Genomic DNA, 19255 nt, shown 5'->3' with positions numbered 1-19255 from the left:
GAGGATAATCAAAATCAGTGAATCCGATTCGTTTTTAATGGTTTAATGATGTAATGATAATCATCATTTTGCTGCAGGGTAGTTCGGCACAACAAGAGGACGACATATGTAAATAACCCGTGATGAGTCCAATTTGACACAAACCAAGTCATCAGTTTTCCTCTCTTGACTTTGTTAATTTCTGGTTGTCATAATGACATTTTTTCCTAATACCACAGACTGTTTCATTTTTTTAAATCCATGCTTACATGAACACACATATAAAATTAAACGTCTGTATCTTGAGATCCCAATGGCCTGAGTTCTCTGGTTCCCAAGCCTGAAAGCTTTACAGGTGAAATTCCCTGAGAACTCTTGTGCTTCTCTTCCTTTCGAGTACCTGGCTGGAAGAACAAGGGCTGGAAAACTGGAGGCAGAAGAAACACTTTGGCCATGAGGCTGTGACAACCGGACTTCGGGAGTCGTAGATATTGAAGGGGAAGCAACAGGGCACCATGAGGGTGGCCGCTGGACCCATGACACTTGGGAGGAACAGGAAAAGACTGAAGGGAGGGGTTCAGTTTGAGGGAGAATTAGATATGAACATGGGTGGGAAACTCTTATTTTTCCAACCCAGCTTTCTTGGGGGTCAGTCTTAAGCACAGTAAAATTTCACAGGCTTGGCATTGATTCTCTCTCCCATCCATTAACTACACCTAAATGCCCTTTCACATGACAAAACATCTTTCATCCCTCTCATGAAAAATTTGTAAAAAGTTTAAAAATAGTAATATTTGATATAGTTAGATTGGCCTTAATTTATTATGGTCAACTTATAAATGAGGAGCTCAGAAACATTCTTCTTTTGAGTAGAGAAACCAGTTATAAAATAGGCACAAGTGAAAAGTTGGACTGGGTTGAGGGCGAGTCTCATGAAGGAAAAGGGGACAGAAAGAGGGGGCCAGGGGCATGAAGAGCTGCAATAATGCTCCAGAACTTGGGGAGCTGTGGAGTACCAGGTGCTTTACTGCTCTTGTCTCATGTTGCTCCAGCCACAATTCCGTGATGTAGAGGAGGTAACATCCTAGTTTTGAAAGAGAGGCTTCAGAAGGTTAAGGGACATGCCAGTCATCACAGCAATGGCAACTTGGTAGGACTCTAAGAAGCTGAGACCCCAGCACCTGCCTCTAAATCTCACCCATCTGTTATTTCACTGCTTCTCTATCTACTTCAACTTTATGATAATTAGCTAGACCTCATTAGCAAAAGACTGCATCACCAAGCTTCAATGGTGCACTAAAAATTACATTATAGTGTTCCACTATTAAACTTATGAAAGAAAAAAGATATCATTGCTATTCTTCTCATCCAATTTAGCAATAAGTAAAAAGACACAACGTTGACTGCGTGAGGGGAAACTGCTAGGCAAGGACATTTATTTCTGTACAAGATTTTATTTTGAATCCACTTTTATAATCTACAAGGATGGTATACTAATTTTCCAAAATTGTGTTTCATGTATAATGTCATATTTTTATGAAAAATGACAAAATTTCCTTCTTTTCATCACTCGAAGAATAAAGAACAAATCTTTGACCTTTGCTCAAATACTTTTCTCTTCAGATAAAGCTATGAATGGCATCCATTATAAAGAAATTGTTATAATTAATGCCCATTGCCTAAAGCAGAATTCTCAGAAAGTTCAGAATTGAAGAGCGCAAGATGGCGTTTGAGATGGTTTTTCTCCTCGGGTTGTTCACACAACTTGACTTCAATGTTGCCATCACTGAACGCTTCTCCTTTGGTCTCCTCAACTGAGTTCTCTTTCCGGGGAAACTTTGCTTTCTTTTGCATCATAGTGATTCCTGAATTTCCATGCCTTCGCACTGGAGAGAAGGTTTCCTTCACTAAGCAATAGCAAGCTGCAGATAAAAAATTCTTTTTGAAGTTTTCATTCATAAAGGCGTAAACAATAGGATTACAGATGGAATTGGAAAACCCAATTATCTGCACTATCGCAAAAATCATCTTGATGGTGACATCGTCATACTCCTTTTCAAAATTGCCTGTAATAAAATGCAATATTTTAGAACGCATATTTGTTTTAATGACCATAAAATAATGTTTCTGTTTATCTTCTATCTTTACCAAACATGCACACTTTTACAAGTGGTTATAAGTGTGAAAAATTCTCCAGACCATTTTGGAGTGAGCCATCTGATGTCTGAAGAAAAACACCTTTGTGATGAGTCTTCACTCTTAGACAGTCTAGGATTACATGCACAGCCCAGTGCCCAGCACATATTAGAGGATTTATTGCATTTCAACTTGATTTCAAGCTTCATGTCATCTGGAAGCAGCAGTTACCCTTCAAATATCCACTGGGTTATAGAAACACAATCACCTGAGAACCATGTTAAGTCTCAGATTATCGGAGAGAATACATTAAGGGTCTAGCTGAAATCCTGGGTTTTATTAAATTCATGTGGTTCAAGTGAGGGTTCTAAATAGAGAGCACTTACAGGATGTCACACCTCTCCCAAATGGCTTAGGGAAAACAGAAAGCCTAGCGTGAGAGAAGAATTTCTTTAATTTCTTTGTGTTTTTGTAAAATAGCTTTGCTTTATTTTTTGTAATTATTAAAGCTTTGGTCATATGCATCCGTAATTCCCTACTGCATAACGATCTGGGAATCTTGAAGACACGAACGAAACCTATTCAATGTCTGATATTTGATTACCCAAGTGAATGGCAACAAATATTAATGATTCACTGCCTGTTCTAACAGGAAACAAACTAGAATTTCCATCAAATGAGAATGACAAGCACTCACTGTATTCAATCATCATGTGAACCACATGGAAAGGTGCCCAGCACACAGCAAAGAGAGCCACCACGGTCACCATCATAACAACAGCTCGCTTCTTCTTCCTGGACCCACAAGGATACACTGTGTTGGTTAACTTCTCCTTGGCAGATGGGTCAAGTTGAAAGCAAAGCTATTAAATACAGTTTGAGACTTCTCAATGATAATTTTTCAAATATTAATGAAGCTCACAATAGGTTCATTGTGAGTGGTCTCTCATCTTCTCCCATTGCTGTTACTTTCATTCCTGTATTTTTCATATTATGAACATCCGTAAGATATATGCTTATTACAAGTCTAGGACTATGCTAGATGCTTGGCATGGACCATGTCATTAGTCTTCCCAACAAGCCATTTGACAGACGCAGAAACTGGGGCACAGAGAAGGTCAAGTGACTCACAAAGTCAGATGGCTAGAAGAGGATTTAAACTAGAAAGCCTAGTTTGTATTTAAACTTCAGCAGTCTAACTTCATATGTTAGAAAAATATGGGAAGCCCTCAGGATAGAATTAAAATGAAATCCTCCAGTATATAGTTAATTCCTATGATTAACCAGGGATCCAAACTAGTTTTCTCCATTAGTCCTGTAATAGAGATTAATGTCTGCAAGAGACCCATTTCCAAGTTTATAGTCATACTTGTTATTTATTATCTCTACATGGTAGTCCATGGTAGTTCCGAGGAAGAGAGAGCACTAAATCAGCAAGAAGTCCCAAGTGCTGAAGAGTCCAGCACCCTGCACATTGAGAGAGGAGCGCTTTATGTAAACTGGGCACTAGAGGTCGCCGCACACCTGAAGAAATGGTGAATTTCATCAAACCACTAGAACTCCTTGCAAGATTTTGTTTCTTTTTAATAGCCATTCAGTGTAGATGATAAAATAAACCAGAAAGCCCACAGATATCATAGAAGTAAATTTTAGGTTTTTTAAATTGCGTTTAAAAATTTCTATTAATCAATATGATCAGAAAATAAAGCCTTAGATTTATATATATATATACACATACATATATATAATAATAATAATTTAAAATAAATAACATACTCTCTCATTTCCAAAGGAGTTTCCTACATATCATCTCATGTTTTTTAGTACCATCCTTGGGTGGGAGGAAGTAAGGATGGATATTATTTTGCTTCCTGGTCTACATGAGAAAGCAGGGGACATGGGAGGAAGTAAGTAAGCAGATTTATCGACATCACATAGCTGGTGAGTGGAAGAGAAAGGAGAGCTCCACAGCAATTCCTACCATGTTGTATTGACAAAGAGGTGAAAATACGGCAATTTTTAAAATTCCAAATAAGTTTTTATTTGCAACAGTGGCTTCCCTTTTGATTTAGGAACTGGTGACCTTGCTCTTTCTTCCTGCCATACATAAAATCTCAAAAGTTCAAAGTCAGCCCAAGTGCTAAGCATGAATTACAAGTGATGCTTCCACTGCATTACTCAGAAATTCTGACATTGCAAGCAACTGTCCCTTCCAGCACAACTAATTAAAAATATTTTAAACAGAGGTGAACATTTCATTAAACGGACCTGGCTATTTTTGACATTTCTTTTCCATGAATAGTTCGGAGCACTGAGCCATCCCCTACTCTTTTCTTTATCCAAAGTTCATAACCGATCTTACTGTACAGGATGAGCATCACCATAAGAGGCAGGAGGAAGAGGATGACAAGGATGAAGGTGGTGTAGATTTTCTGGTGCACAGGGCTGGCCCACTCTTCCAAGCAGCAGACGTGTTCTTTTTCATATAAGAAGTCATACTTAATCTTCAAAATAAGTGTAATTCAGTTAGAAGAGCCAGAGTTTGCAGCAAAAGAACCCAAAGCAGCCAAGTGGTATTACAATGCAGCATTTTTCAGACCCTCACATATTTACCATGTGTACATATTTCAGACGAGATAATATTTTGATTTTCTTTTGTTGTGAAGTATGGTTTTTCCACATCACTGCTTAAATTCTTAAGTTTCATATTTTCCATTTTAAATGGAATGGAGGTCCATAGCCTCTTGTTCTTTTTTGTTTTTTTTATCTTTCTCAGCTTTTTACAGGATGGTTGGTAGTCATAAGTTTTCAACTGCATGAAAAAACACTACAATGACCAAAGTATGTACGTATGAAAAAAAAATTTTGTACTGCGTGCCAGTTACATTAATGTACAATGTTACATTAATTGTACTAATGTACAATAATGTTACATTATTTTGCTCCCTCAACTGTTGAAGAGACAAATTTTGACAAGACATCAGACTTCTTCCAACTGAGTAAGTACTGATGGTTTGTATTTGGTTACTGCTATTTCAGATTGCAACAATCATACTACTTTCAAAGATTTTAGAGAGGCAGCTGGTAGCTTTTAGATTTGGAGATGAATAAGAAATTGGGATTCAAACTATCACCATTCTATAAATATTCAGATCCAATCACAAGCCTCTGAGACATATATTTTACAGAAAGGCAATTTCTATTTACTAATACTATTTCTTACAGACTGATCTGATGAGTTTTTAAAATTATTGATAACAATATGAATAGTAATAAAAATGTGAATAAGAGACAAACTAAACACTTACAGTATATTCAAAAGTTTATCTCGATAATAGGAATTAAAGTTAGAGAATTTATCAAAACTGTTATCATCTGAGTCACTTTGCAGCTTTCCTGCTGAAGAATACTTAAAAACCTTCAGACATATTTCTGCCTCCATTCCCAGCAAATTTTATCACTAACCTTCACAGAAGATTGAGGGAATGAGGGAATGAGGGAAAAGAAGATTTCTGGTACATTCACCAAAAGTGTGAAAATTCAAGTTCAGTCCAGGTGTTATTTTTCAAATACAACTAGGAATGAAAAAACTTATTGAATAATAATTTTATGATCCAGACTCCCTGGAAAGAGGATGTGAAGGTGAAACTCATTCTGACTCCATGTAGGCAGAGCCCATAAGGGCCAACAAAGATGTGGGCACGGTTCTGACACGTCCTCCAGCACAAGCTAGACTGACAGTCTCCAAGCAGGTATACAATGGGGACAAGCAAAGAACCTTCTGAGGGCACACTCAGATTGGTTCATGGGAATCAATTTCAGATCTTCTATTTCCAAACATACACTTCTTGAAAATTCCACTGCCTAAAAGGATGCCTGAGGTTGAAGTGTCATGCTGGGTCTACATTTTCAGTTCCTCTTTCATAATCACTTTTTGTTCAATTTTCACACCTTATGTCTCTCATCTCATTATGGGGCACCAAGGAAAGAGAAGGTTCAAACTACTGAGGTCAGTGAAACCACTGATCGAGGTGCCATTAATCCATGAAGAGGCTTTATGCTTTTCCCTGTATTAAATGTATTTCTATTCAGGGTAAAGGTTGGCATTAGAACAAAGGTGTTTTGACAGGTAATGAGATGTTGTGAATTCGCATTTTCCATACAGTGAAGGGGTAGAAGTGATGACGGCTTTAACTTAGCCACCTCATTGCTTCCATCCCCTGAAAGTCATCGAATGCTTCCCTCCTGAGAGAGAGCCCAGCAAGAGCGAAGCATAGAGAACATCGGTGGAAATGGTGGAGTCGGTGGCGCTTCACGCTGTGCGTGCTCGCACCCCCAATCATAGAATTTAGGAGCGAGAAGGTAGCAGTGGGAATGCATATTAATACACTTATTTAATCCGTGAAATGAAATCATACTTTTTCTGGACAGGAAGAAAATCTGATTTGGCTGATCTGTCTGCCAGAGAGGGCTGGCTTTGCCAATTAGATTATATGCATTTTCTATAAACTGAATGAGTTAAATAAAATATATTCAGGGCAGATGATAAAATAATTTTATTTAAAAAATGGACAAGTCTCCTTGTGTTCTATGGGCCAGAAATGGACCCCACAAGGGGAATTGCGTGGGGTCACTTATGAAAGGGCTCCATTGGTATGGATTTCCTGCTAAGGGTAAAGGCAGCCTCAGAAAGGGGCAGGCCACGGGCCGTTGTGTGTGGCAGCTGAAAGGTCTTTGTGAGCAGCCGGCTAGAGAAGGGAGTAGCAGTCAGAAGCTTCAGTGGTGTTACTGTGAGAAACCCTAGAAGGAAAGACTGAATCATGGGGAACAGTCATGTGCAGAGGGCATCACTACCAGAGGACGGCTGCCCTTTCTCTCCCCCTCCTCTCCTCCCCAGCTCCCAGGGAGCCAGAGGCAGCCAACTGAATGGGGGGAGAAAGAGAACTCAAGGTTAAGGAAACCGAAGAAGAGAATCATATCCCTTCTCCATATTTTAGGATTCTAGCCGAAAAATGGCTCACACTGGGGGAAGAAAGATGTTTTAAATTGATTGAGAATGTGGACTCTCATGATTGATTGTGCCACTGGATTGCACATTTTGATAAAAGAATTAATGCTGTTCCATGACTCGTCTTGTCACTGTTCTTGTGGCCAAAAGTGACCAGAAGAATTTTATTATCTGACTGACTGGAAGAGGCATAGGGCCCACTCAAAGTTTCATCCAGGGCACTTCAGCAGAGGACTGGGAAGTCGTCAGATTGCGTTCTTACAGGTGGCAAGAGACAGACCTCTGCTCTTACCTGTGGAGCCCAGCTTATTCAGTGTATGAGTTGCACTAAACTCAAATCAAGCTGCTTTCTAAACATACCCTTGCCTGAGAGCTTGTCTGATATCCTTGCTGGTGGGCACCGAGCGCCCAGGAAAGCTTCACATTTGCCTACGTCAATTTAAAAAGGTACAAAAGACATGTAGTTTTAAAAATCACCTTAGAGGGTAAGACTACTGTCTGTGCTGGACCTCCCATGCACGAGGCGCTTAACTGTGCTTCAGTGGAGACAGTGGGTCACCAAAACCAACACAGTGCTTCCTTCACTGCGAATCACCGCTGGAGGCTGATGAAGGGGAGAGTGGGATGGGATGATACGCTTACATGTTTCACTTCAAATTTCAATTTGTCAATGACTAGCAGGCAGGTGAGAAAGGGCTCATGAAGGCAAATCAACTAAGTAGATAGTTGGTTACGAAATTATGTGACTTCAAAGAAAACTCTACGGCAACCATCGAACTTTTAAAACATAACAAGGCACTGAAGAACACTAGGAAAGGCATGTTCAGCTAGCGGGGAAAGGTAGAAAGTGGCCCTGGAACATTCCATTTTAAGCATTAATGTCTTAGCAACATAAGCTCAAGGAAGAGCTAGGTAAAGCAGAAAAAAAAATCTTAAAGCAAGTTATTTATTCCACTTGAAAAACCTCCAGTGAAATAATTGAGATCATAGAAACTGGCTGCAATGCTCTTGCAGGAGAGAGAATAGCTATAATTAAGCTGAGGGGAGAGCATTTCAAGAGTATGATTACCAGTCCCAGTCCCGAATCTACCTCAAGTCGCTGCACGTGCCACATGGGCGAACCCACGATGACTGCCACCAGCCAGACCACACCTGTAAAAACGTTAAAAATAGTCAGACTGCAACTCAGCAAAGCAAAGTACACATGTGCTCAGTTCTCTAACCATAAAGACCCCTTATATTCATCACTCACTCCACCCTGGAGCTCTGCAGTGGTCTCCTTACATGTTCTCACTTCCACTCTTTCACCACCCTTAAAAGTGCTGCTGGAATAGTCTTCCTGAAGTCGGTTTTAAATGTGTAAAACATGCCTAAAGGATAAAACCCAAATCCCTTAAAATGGTCCCCGAGGTTCTCTGCAGTCCCACATGCCTCCCTGTCTCCGCTGACATTTCTGTTCCCATTCTTCACACCTGAGTCCTGCACTGAGGAATTTACAGAGCTGGCTTCAGGTCCCACTTCCCAGAATGCATTGTGCTGCTCCATGTCTCGATGCTGTCACTCTGGACTGGCACCCTACTCCCCTCTCTATCTGGGGACTCATTTTCTAGGACTTGACTTACAAGTCACCTTCTCTTGGAAACCTTTGACGGCTACCACCATTTCCAGATAGAACTAACCACTAATTCCCTGTTGTCTCTATGTGCCCCGCAGAGCGGCACCCTTGTTGCCCTACTGCTTTCTAACAACTTCCTTTGAGCAAGGGCAATGCTGTTTACTTACTTACTTATTTAATTTCTCCAAATAAACTCCCAAGGGAAATTCCTGGCCCTCAGTAGGTGCTGCTCAAGTATCTACTGTTTGTTGAATGGAAGAATAACTTAAACATGATATAAGCACCTTCTATAATTTCTTCTTAAAATTGAAAGTACATTTATCATCAGTATAATTATATGAACATCATATTCTTATTTACAAAACAAACACTTGTAACATCAGAAACCAGGGCACTTTTTCCAAATGATTTGTCCTCCATAAGAGTTAGTTGAGGGAACTGCTTTAATGATATGTCCTCAACAAAGAACAAAAGAATCTCATTGGACTAGGACAAGGCCAGAACCAAGAGCTCCAACGTTGATTTTTGTCTCCATGTAATTTTTTTTTTTTTGTCTCTTGGTTGATTTCCAGTTCCATACTGTTGTGGTCAGAAAAGATGCTTGAAGTAATTTCTATCTCTGAAATTTATTGAGGCTTGTTTTGTGCCCTAGTATGTGGTTTAGCCGGTGCACACACCAGCAGGTGCACATCTCAGGGTGCGTAGTGCAGTGCTGTGGCAGTTCTCTGTGCTGGTCCCTCGCTTCCCTGCCTGGTAGCACACCAGCTCTGCACACTCCTCTTGAACAAACTCCAGGCCACTCCAGCTCCCTATCTGCCCTGCAGACCTCTCAGGGGGTGAAGGAGGTTCCCAGGACAAGGGAACTTTTCCTCTTTCACAGCTTGCTTCCGGGGCACAGGTCTCATCCCTACTCCTTTTTTCCCCTCTCCTTTCACTCTACTTGGTTATGTGGGATCTTTCTTGCCAGTTTGGTTGGATAGGATACCTCCTGCCAGCTTTTAGTTGGCATTCTGTGAGAACTGCTCCACATGTAGGTGTATTTTTGTGGGGGGAGGTGAGCTCCACGTTCTTCTACTCCACCATCTTGATCTCCTCCCCAACACTGATTTAAAACAAAAATTTCCCAGCTCAAGCTCTGCTTGTTCATTCTATACTGAGTGAAATCCTTAAGAAAACACTGTATTGCCTTGAGTTTCAAGGAACTGAGGCCCACTTAATCCATAATTGATGTTTGTTATAAAGAAACATAAGAACTGACACCACCTATAGAAGGTCATTATGAATCAATGATTCAAGATAGTTGTAAGGCTTACAAATCAATGTCTCTGTCCCTGCCCCTCTCTCTCTCCTCATTGCTACACACATCTATTCTTTTCTAGTCCAGTCATTATTTTATTATGTTACCTTATGTTCAATCATTTTTCCAATATTTAGTAGAAGTTCTGGAGAAATTGAGTCTAGCTGGCTTGGCTCATTGCCAATGTTCTTGAATCCACTTTCCGCTCAGGGACAGAAGGGCTAGGGTTCTATGAACATATGAACATAACTGGTAGAATCTGTGAGCACATCTGGGCAAGAGTGTCTAGCATATCTCTGCTGGCTGGGGCCTGGGAGCCAGCAAGTCTCAGCTAGAAGGAGGTACTGGGCATGATAGACACTGGTTCCCAGTGTAACAGGGAGAGGGAGCTGTCGCACGACACCGTAGGAAAGCCTCTAAGGGAGATGACGCTGCTTGATTTAAAAGCCTTTCTGTCTCCTACGACATTTTTGAGGAGGCACTCCTTTAGCTGCCTGTTACCAACTTTGCTTTCGGTTGCTGAAATTCCCTCTCCTTCTCTTTCCTTTTTGAATAACTCCCCTCCTCCATGTATTCCTTCTCTAACTCTCTTTTCCACACCCACATGCTGTTTTCAGATGTTCTGATGGTGGAAGGATGTCAATTATTAAAAGCCAAGAAGTCTTTGAATTCTTTGTAGGAAGGATGTGACATAAATTTGAAAACAATTGAAGCCAGTGATTTTTTTCCGTATTGGTTTAGCTATTTAAAATGAGTTCGGTGTTGCAAAGCCTTCAGGAGTTCTTTCTGTAATTCTACCGCCCCATGCTAGCTAAATTTTTACAGTAGAAACAACTGTTTAATCACTTCTCTCAAGTGAGATATTAGTAAAAAATTGCTCTCTTTGATTATTGCATTAGTTGCTCCTAAACTTCTGGTTATTAAGCTGTAATACATTCAAATCACGGAGAAGCACTTTAGGGTTTCAAATGGCTTGACTACAATCATCAGAGAAATTCCTCAGTTTTCCTGTGCTAGGCTTTAGGACATTGCTTTAGGTTTACATTCATCAGGAGGCACGTGCTCATCATGACTTGCTGACTCGGGAATGGTTACAGCAAGCTGAGGCTTCAGGAATGCCTGAAGCAAAATAAGGGCAGGGACGGAATTTGTCATTGTCAGGCACCTCCAGCACTCAGCGCCCAGCGTTCGCATGAGCCCTGCGGCCGTCTACTGTTGCGCGCACACCACCGGGGCCACCTCTAGGCAGCACCCCTGTTCTCCATTTTCCTAAAGACAACTTTCCTGGCCTCTGTCAAAATCTACCTGCCTCCGCAAGGGCGCCTTGGCTCAGAGGCTCTAACCTCAGGATGACAGAGCACTAACCTAATGGATGTTAATACGGCAGTGCCACCGATCGATTATCTTAGATCAGGTGAGAGTATAGCTTAAGTGGTTATAACGTAACTCAAAAAGTAAATCTGAGCAGAGAGATTTTCAGTGCTGGGGTAGGCCTGAAGGTGGGGGGGGGTGGCAGAAAATGTGAACTGAAACCCTGAAATTACACTCCAATGTCTACAAGATAGATGAGCGCTTACTCCACTGGTTTATGAATCACTTTGACGAAATTCTCTTTGTTCTGTAGTGAAGAATGGCATTAACTACTGCCACCGGCATGCCCTCACCTAGCATTGTGAAAGCCCTTCGGTTGGTGTATTGCCACTTCATTTTAAAAGGATGTACAAGTCCCTGGTGTCTTTCCACAGCAATGCAGGTCATTGTGAGTATTTCTGTCACAATAGCAGTGGACTGGACAAACGGCACCATCTTGCAAATGAAGGCACCTGCAGCAAGGAAACAGGACAAGTTATATGGCAAAAAGAATGAAAAGCTTTACCTGTGTCTTTGTAATTATCACAGTTAATTAATTCTGAGCCTCTGTTCAAAAGTATTACGACTATAATTACATTATAGATACAAAATAATTGAGAAAGGTTGCATTGACTAGTATTTTCTTTCCCTAAGTGGATTCCAAGTTTCTAAATTATGTGCAAATATGTATAACAGGACAATGAGAGGACAAGTAAGTATCTGGCCATTGATAATAGGCAGAAAAAAAACCAATGTTACCCTTGCTTGAGAAAAAACAAAGTCTTGGGGTCTAAACCACAGAGTAGTCTTTGATTCTTTCTTCCCTTTTGGTTTCTTGTCAAATCATAACAAAGGAATAATTGCCACCAAAGACACACAGATTTCTTCTTTTATCTTTTATTCTCCTTGACTTCCTGTCCAGATAAGACCATTACCCTCTTAAATGATTTCACTTTCTCTAATGAAAGGTACCAAACTGGAGGCCCCTGGGCCAGATTTGGCCTGCAACCATGCTTTGTTTGATTGACATAATTTAAAAAAAATTCAAATGCATTGCCCATATTTTAAAATGTTTCTGCTCTCTGTCTGGTCCCTTTACCATTAGTATATGTGAGCCTGGGTCTGACATCTCTGCTCTTGAACCCATTCTTCTCAACATTGCCAAATTAATTATTCTGAACTAGAAGAAAATACTATGCACAGAGAATATAAAAAGTTGGCAGAGACCGAAGTCCAAGCTCTCACTCAAAGCAGTAATCCTCTTTTCACCTCTTCTCCCAAATGTTCTGCCCAGCTTTGCTTAAATACCCACCGAGGAGGCTTCCTTGCTGGTACAATCCCTCCTCAGCCCTCACATGGCTTTTCCCTCTGCTTACAATATCCTTTCCCAGGAGAACATCCTCACACTCTTCACTGAAGTCTATGCTCATTTGTCACCTTCTCAATGCGGCTGCCCGACCAGAGCAATCCTAGTGTAACTGCAGCCTGTCCCATTCCCGTCCCACCGTCTCTCATTCCTCACCTCTCTTATTCTACTCTCTTTTCATGACTCTTTCACATCCCAACATGCCATAAAATTTACTGATTTGTTTGTTTCATTGTTTATTGAAAGTTTCCCTACCCCTACTAGAATGTAAACACTCCAAGAGCATGGATTTTTGTCTGTTTTCTCATTGATGTCTTCCAAGAGTTTAGAATGGAACACAGAAGGCTCTCAGCCGACATTCATTGAATATAACAGGATGAGTGACTAGGAGGCTCTTAACCCTGTAAGGGTGACTCCATTCAACTTTGGAGAGGATCTCATTGGAAAAAAGTACTTTTCAATAATTCTACCCACATCTAATTTTTCTTTCTGAGAGTTTTATAACTAACCGTCTTTTCCAAATAGTCCCTCTTTATATATTTAAAAGAAGCTTTCATGTCACTCTTATCTTTTCTAGTTGCTCCAGCTATTCCTCATTTGATACGCTTTTCAGATCTTTCAACCCCCCGGACACTTTCCACTAGACTTTCTACAGTTTGTGACTGTGTGGTCCAGAGGGGAATCCACCGTGCTCAGGATGTGGTCTGGCTAAGGCAGAAACTGTAAGGCATCCTGCCACCCCAAACCCAAATGCTCTCTTCTGTCAGTGTAACTGAAATTTACATTAGTTTTTTATGCTAGAATTTTCAAGTGGTTGGTTTCTGTTGAACTTGAAATCAACCTGAAATAAATTGGGTTCATTTAACAGAAAATGTCTATTAACTGAAGATTTCCTTACTTCCCATCCTGCGACTTAGGTGGGGGGAAATCACTTAGATATTGCTCGAGATACTTCCATTCTAGTCCTTCTTGGAAGCTCCAAACAGCAACCTGAGAGCCCATCCCACACACTCCCAACCTCTGTTTCACTTCCTCAAATTCTAACCCTCTTCAAAGTTAAGGCTTTCCTTTCCAGCGAGGTAGTTTTGATACTAAGTGCAGGAATTTACTTTCAGTACTAAAATACTTCACTGCTTGAACACTGGTCATTCTGTGAATGAATTGCTTACCTCGAATCTTATTCTGGATGTGATACTTGAATAAATGAATATGTGAATAAATTATTCATCTGGATATTTCTCCTATTCCTGTTTTTAAAAAAAATGCTTAGAATTTCTTTGATTCTTTCAGCCAAATTGTTTATAAAAATCCAAAAGTTGGACAGGCCAAAGTTAAAGGAACACCAGAAGAAACTTCCCATGAAATGGACATGGATTCATCATCAACATATTTTAGGTGTAACTACCCAAACAAAAGTTATTGCTGCAGTGCTCACTGTAGTGTTATTGTAGAGCTCTCCATCCTAAATCTATTCATCTTGTCCATCACAGTAGCGTGGAGGGCTGGTCACCTGATTCCCTGCTATCAGAATACACTCTGGCCTTGATGCACTAATCTATTAGTTAGCCACTCTGAACTTCAATTTCAGTATTTGCAAAAAGGGATTAATAATACCCACCTGTCGTAAGACCAATGTGGGTACTTCAGAAAATGACATACGCATCCAGTACAGGCTATGTCCTTTAATAAATGGTAGCCTGATTAAATGAATTGAGGTGAATTCACTACACTTGGAGCTGATAGATTTTTTTTGTGACTAAACTGCCCATTAAAGGACGTCCAGTTCCAGAACCTTATTTCCCAGATAAAGATACTGCAACTCAAAGGAGTTCAGTGATATGCTTGTGTCCACACAGCTGCTGAGTGACAGAATGAGGGCCTGAACCAAGTCGTCTGACTCCAGTCCCCACTATGTCACCCTACTTTATTCATGCACATGGCAGTTTTCTTGTCTACATGCTCGTAAATCAACTGTTTAATAATCCACTTGAGAATTTTGCACCAAGTGTAGTTCTATAACCTGTCATCTTACCCTTTTTATGAATCTAGACAGCATTTGCCCAACTCATTACTTCTGACATTTCTTCAATGAACTTTCTAAGAAATTACTGACAGTGTTTTCTTGATCACATCTTCCAGTTTCTTCAGTGCTGTGGCAAGTAATTTATCTAGGCTGAAGCTTTGAGTTCTTTTAGAAACAAATACATGCTCTTTTGCTATCTAATCACTTATATTGGATCTTTATTTTCATCCTAAAAATCTTTGCTTTGCCCTTTTTCATTTGAAGATTGCTTTCCAAGGTCTAAAATACTGAAGCAAATTAGGCTTTGAAGAGCTTTGTTTTTTCTCTACCCGTCATTAAATTTCTATCACTGATCTTCCCCGTCTTTTTCAGCTCCTTATTCTGGTAATCTCTCTGACTCCTTAGTCAGCTTGCTCAACAGTTTAGCCTTCCCAAGATGAACGGAAGAGGTCTCAGTTATTTTGCAAGAATGTGTCCTTTGTGATATTTCTTCTCATAAATGGCAATTTCAAGCTGGGATAATCCTAAAATTCCCCATATAGCGCACTGTTTTCTTGGGATGTCCTTCCCTTTTTTCCTTCTGGGATTATCTGATTTTAATGTAACAGTTGCGTTCCTGAGAGCCTGCCTGGAATGACTATTTCTTATATTTCAATTGTCCAACATCTATCTTCATTTCCTAAGAGTGACACAGTTTCCTCTGGCACATGAACTCTCCGCTGTGCAGGCAGGTTAGGTACGAGGCCCTATTAAGGAAGACAAGACAGAAACAAGATGGATATTCACCAAGACTCTATCAGCTCCAAAGGTGTCAAAGTTAGCTCAATTCTTTTAATCTGTTGAAAGAGTGCAATGAAGAGGGAAGGGAGGTGTGAGGTGGTGCAGTCCCGTGTTCACCAGATCGTCAGCATTAACAGACAACTGCTTAGTGACTGCTGCTGACCTCTAAGCACCCTTGGTCCCTGCCTACTGCAGGCCCATTCCACCAGCTTCACACTGGTCCCGGGAGCTTCCAGCATCCTTCCAGGACATCCCCTTCTATTAAGCTACTCAGCTATCTATTGTTGCTTGTAACCATGTACATTTATTTGAACACTTCTCTTTTACTACTTTTTCTCTGAAAGGCATGTTTCCTAAAATGTAGGATACTCTCTGGCCAACTTTACTTCTGTGTCTATTGTAAGTTCTGAGAAAACACAGTCCAAATCCTATACTACAGTTTGCCTCCCTATTGTTACTGCTTCCATTTCTGCTATGTCGTCCCCTTGCATAGAAAATTACAATAATTCTCCTTTGCCTACTAGATTAAGAACAAATGCTTTGGTTAAGTATTTATTGCCTTATATTTCCAACCTTAACTTATTTATACAACTTTATTTTCCAGTACAGAGTATCTTTGCGCTAGACATGAATGGTGTCCACCCCCCTATCTACCCACACCTGTCCTCACCTCCCACCATACTCAGTGCAAGTCTCAATGATTTACATAGAAATGAGACCTCATTATTTCTAAAAGTGATGCTTAGAAATTTAAATAATTTAGCCAGTATTTTTTTCCACCCTAGCATAATAGTGACTTTAAAAAGGATCCATCAACAGGTGCCTGGATAAAGAAGTTGTGGTGTATTTATACAATGGAATACTACTCAGCTATAAAAAAGAATAAAATAATGCCATTTGCAGCAACATAGATGGACCTGAAGATCATCATTCTAAATGAAGTAAGCCAGAAAGATAAAGGAAAATTACCATATATCATATCATATGGTATCATATTACCATATGATATCATATGTGGAATCTAAAAGAAATAAAAAAGAGGATAAACAAATAGACTCACAAACATAGTAAACAGTCTTATGGCCACCAGGGGAAAGGGGGTGGGAAGAGATACATTTGGGAGTTTGGGATTTGCAAATGTTAGCCACTATATGTAAAAATAGATTTTAAAAAATAAATTTCTTCTATATAGCACAGGGAACTATATTCAATATATTTAATGAAAACAAATATATGTATGTATATGCATGACTGAGACATTGTGCTGTACACCAGAAATTGATACATTGTAACTGATAATACTTCAATTAAAAAATAAATAGTAAAACATTTTTAAAAGGATCCAAGTGGAAAGGACAGAGTGAAAAGAACAGAGTATTCATACTTAGAAAAGAATAAAAACATTCTTTTATTAATTTAGAAAATGATATAATGAGTTATAATTGCATGAAATTATCTAATGATATTCAAGCATTCTATGAAGAATTTGTTCCATGGCTGGCAATAAACAATGTACTAGCTAGACATTTGCAGTTTTAAAGGAAAATTTACTTTTATACAACCACTATTTGAAACAATGGTCTAACATACTATAAAATAATCTGGCATATAATCATCTTTATTTCCTATACCAAAAAAAACAAGCCACATTCAAACAATTGATGTGTCCTGCCCCAACATGGCCTGTAGGTCTCTAGTTTTTTCCCAGCATGTTTCTTTAGCATCTGCTAATGAGCAAGTTAACCAAATCCTGAAGCCTACCTCATTTCCCTCAGCCACAACCTACAGTAAGAGAGTGGGAAACAAATTAAATATAGTCAAAGTCAGAATTGTTATATAAACTGTGGCTGAGAGCCACAAATGAACAGAACCATGAATTCCCCCACAGGGAGGTCTTCCCAGAGATGATCCAGGCTGGAGGTTTCCATCAGTGTTCCATGGAGCCCCGTGTTCCTGTAGGGATGCTCTAGGAACCACCAAGAAGGGAGAAGGGGCTCTAAGCTCCACCCCTGCTTCAACTGCAGCAGCTCCACTGTGTCTAGTTTAATTTAATGGGGGTCCAGAATGTGAGTCATCTGCAATTACAAAGGTGAAGTTATAAAACCCAAAGTAGAGTGAAATATCCAGCCAATTGGAGCCATACAGACTGAAGAGGAGAACCATAGTTCCTAAATATTTTTAAACAGATATGTGGCCCATCTCTCCTAGAAGTTCAGCCCTCCTGATGATTACAGCGGACCCTCGAACAACATAAGGGTTAGGGGCACCGTCAAAAATCAGAGTATAGCTTGACATTCGGCCTTCCATATCTGAGGTTCCACGTCTAAGGATTCAATGAACCCTGGGTTGCGTTGAACTGTATGTAGTATTTACTACTGGAAAAACTTGCATATCAGTGGACCCTTGCCGTCCAAATCTGTGTTGTTCAAGAGTCAAATGTAGTCTTACTTAGCATAAGAACTTTACACAGCACTCTAGAATTATCCAGTGACTTATGAACTTTCTGATAATGCTGCATTTGTGTAACAGAAAAGAGAGAAGAACTTCGCCCAGGGAAAGGAAACTCTGGCTGTAGACAAAAGGGAAGGCTACGAGAAGGCAGAAGGAGCCTTAACTCCTGCAGAGTGGAGGGACAGGGACAAGAGTCCTACAGTTGTCAGGTGCCAAGAGGAAGACTCAGGAAAGAGATTGCACTAGGAAGCTGACAGCAGAGGAGGTGAGCCATTTTTTCTCATAATTCTTGTTAGGCAGGAGACAGAAGCTGCCCAGCTCGCTCTGAGGAGGAGGTAGTCCATTTGGGCTGCTCTAACAACATACCACAGATGGGGTGATATCAACCATAGCGATTTATTTCTCACAGTTCTAGAAGTTGGAAGCCCGAGGTCAGAGTACCAGCCTGGTTGGGTGAGGACCTTCTTCTGGGGCGCAGACTTCTTATTGTATCCTCACTTGGAAGAAAAAGCAAGAGAGCTCCATTCATGAGAGCTCCACCCTTCCTGACCTAAGTACCTCCCAAAGGCCCCATCTTTTAATACCGTCACATTGGGCATCAGGATTTCAACCAATAAGTTTGGGGGGTGGGCATAAACACTTAGACCACAGCAAGGCACTTACCCCAAGTGGAACTGAAGAGAAACTAGATGAAATACACACTGCTGGCCCTGTCGAGAGTGCAGGGAAGGGAGTGGGAGCTGCATCTAGCCAGAAGGAGAGATGCTATGATGGGTAACTTTGTATCAACTTGTATGTACCAATTTATGGGCTATGGCCAGTGGAATTTTTGTGTCTAAGTTCATGAGAGATATTGGTCTGCAATTTTCTTTTTGTTGTACTGTCTTTGTCTAATTTATGTCAGAGCAATAAAGCCTCATAAAGTGATTTAGGAAGTGTTCCTTCCTCTTCTACTTTCTGGAAGAGTTTGTGTAAAAGTAGCATAAATTCTTTAAATGTTTGGCAGAATTCTCCAGTTAAACTATCTGGGTTTTTCGGGAGCTTTTTAGTTACAAATTAAATTTCTTTGTATCTTCCTTTAAAAAATCTTTTTAAGCAAAGAATTATGAGGAAATGGTTCAAAAGTAGAAGGGCTGCAATAAAAAGAACGGGTGTCTGCCCACCCCCGCCCACCTGCTGTCCTGCTTCCCAACCCCTGCTTGGTTTTAATTCTTCTGGCAGGTACTTCACATCTCTAAACAAATTGCTTC

The 19255-nt window shown here is 40.3% G+C and overlaps 1 protein-coding gene across 1 annotated transcript in view; it reads right to left on the bottom strand.

Annotated features, from left to right (window-relative positions):
- Positions 1 to 1541: 1541 nt before the first annotated feature.
- QRFPR (pyroglutamylated RFamide peptide receptor) overlaps positions 1542 to 19255 on the bottom strand; it is a 42753-nt gene continuing 25039 nt past the window's right edge. Inside the window, exons 2-6 of the mRNA XM_006219025.4 lie at positions 11700 to 11858; positions 8214 to 8275; positions 4384 to 4619; positions 2813 to 2910; positions 1542 to 2045 (exon numbers count right to left, since the gene is read on the bottom strand). Coding sequence (XP_006219087.2) covers positions 1645 to 2045; positions 2813 to 2910; positions 4384 to 4619; positions 8214 to 8275; positions 11700 to 11858 — 956 coding nt within the window. The 3' untranslated portion in view covers positions 1542 to 1644. The remainder of the gene's footprint in view (positions 2046 to 2812; positions 2911 to 4383; positions 4620 to 8213; positions 8276 to 11699; positions 11859 to 19255) is intronic.

The sequence above is a fragment of the Vicugna pacos genome, chromosome 2, assembly GCF_048564905.1.
Source record: "Vicugna pacos chromosome 2, VicPac4, whole genome shotgun sequence".
Taxonomy (NCBI): Eukaryota; Metazoa; Chordata; class Mammalia; order Artiodactyla; family Camelidae; genus Vicugna; species Vicugna pacos.
This window is presented reverse-complemented; position numbering and strand designations above follow the sequence as displayed.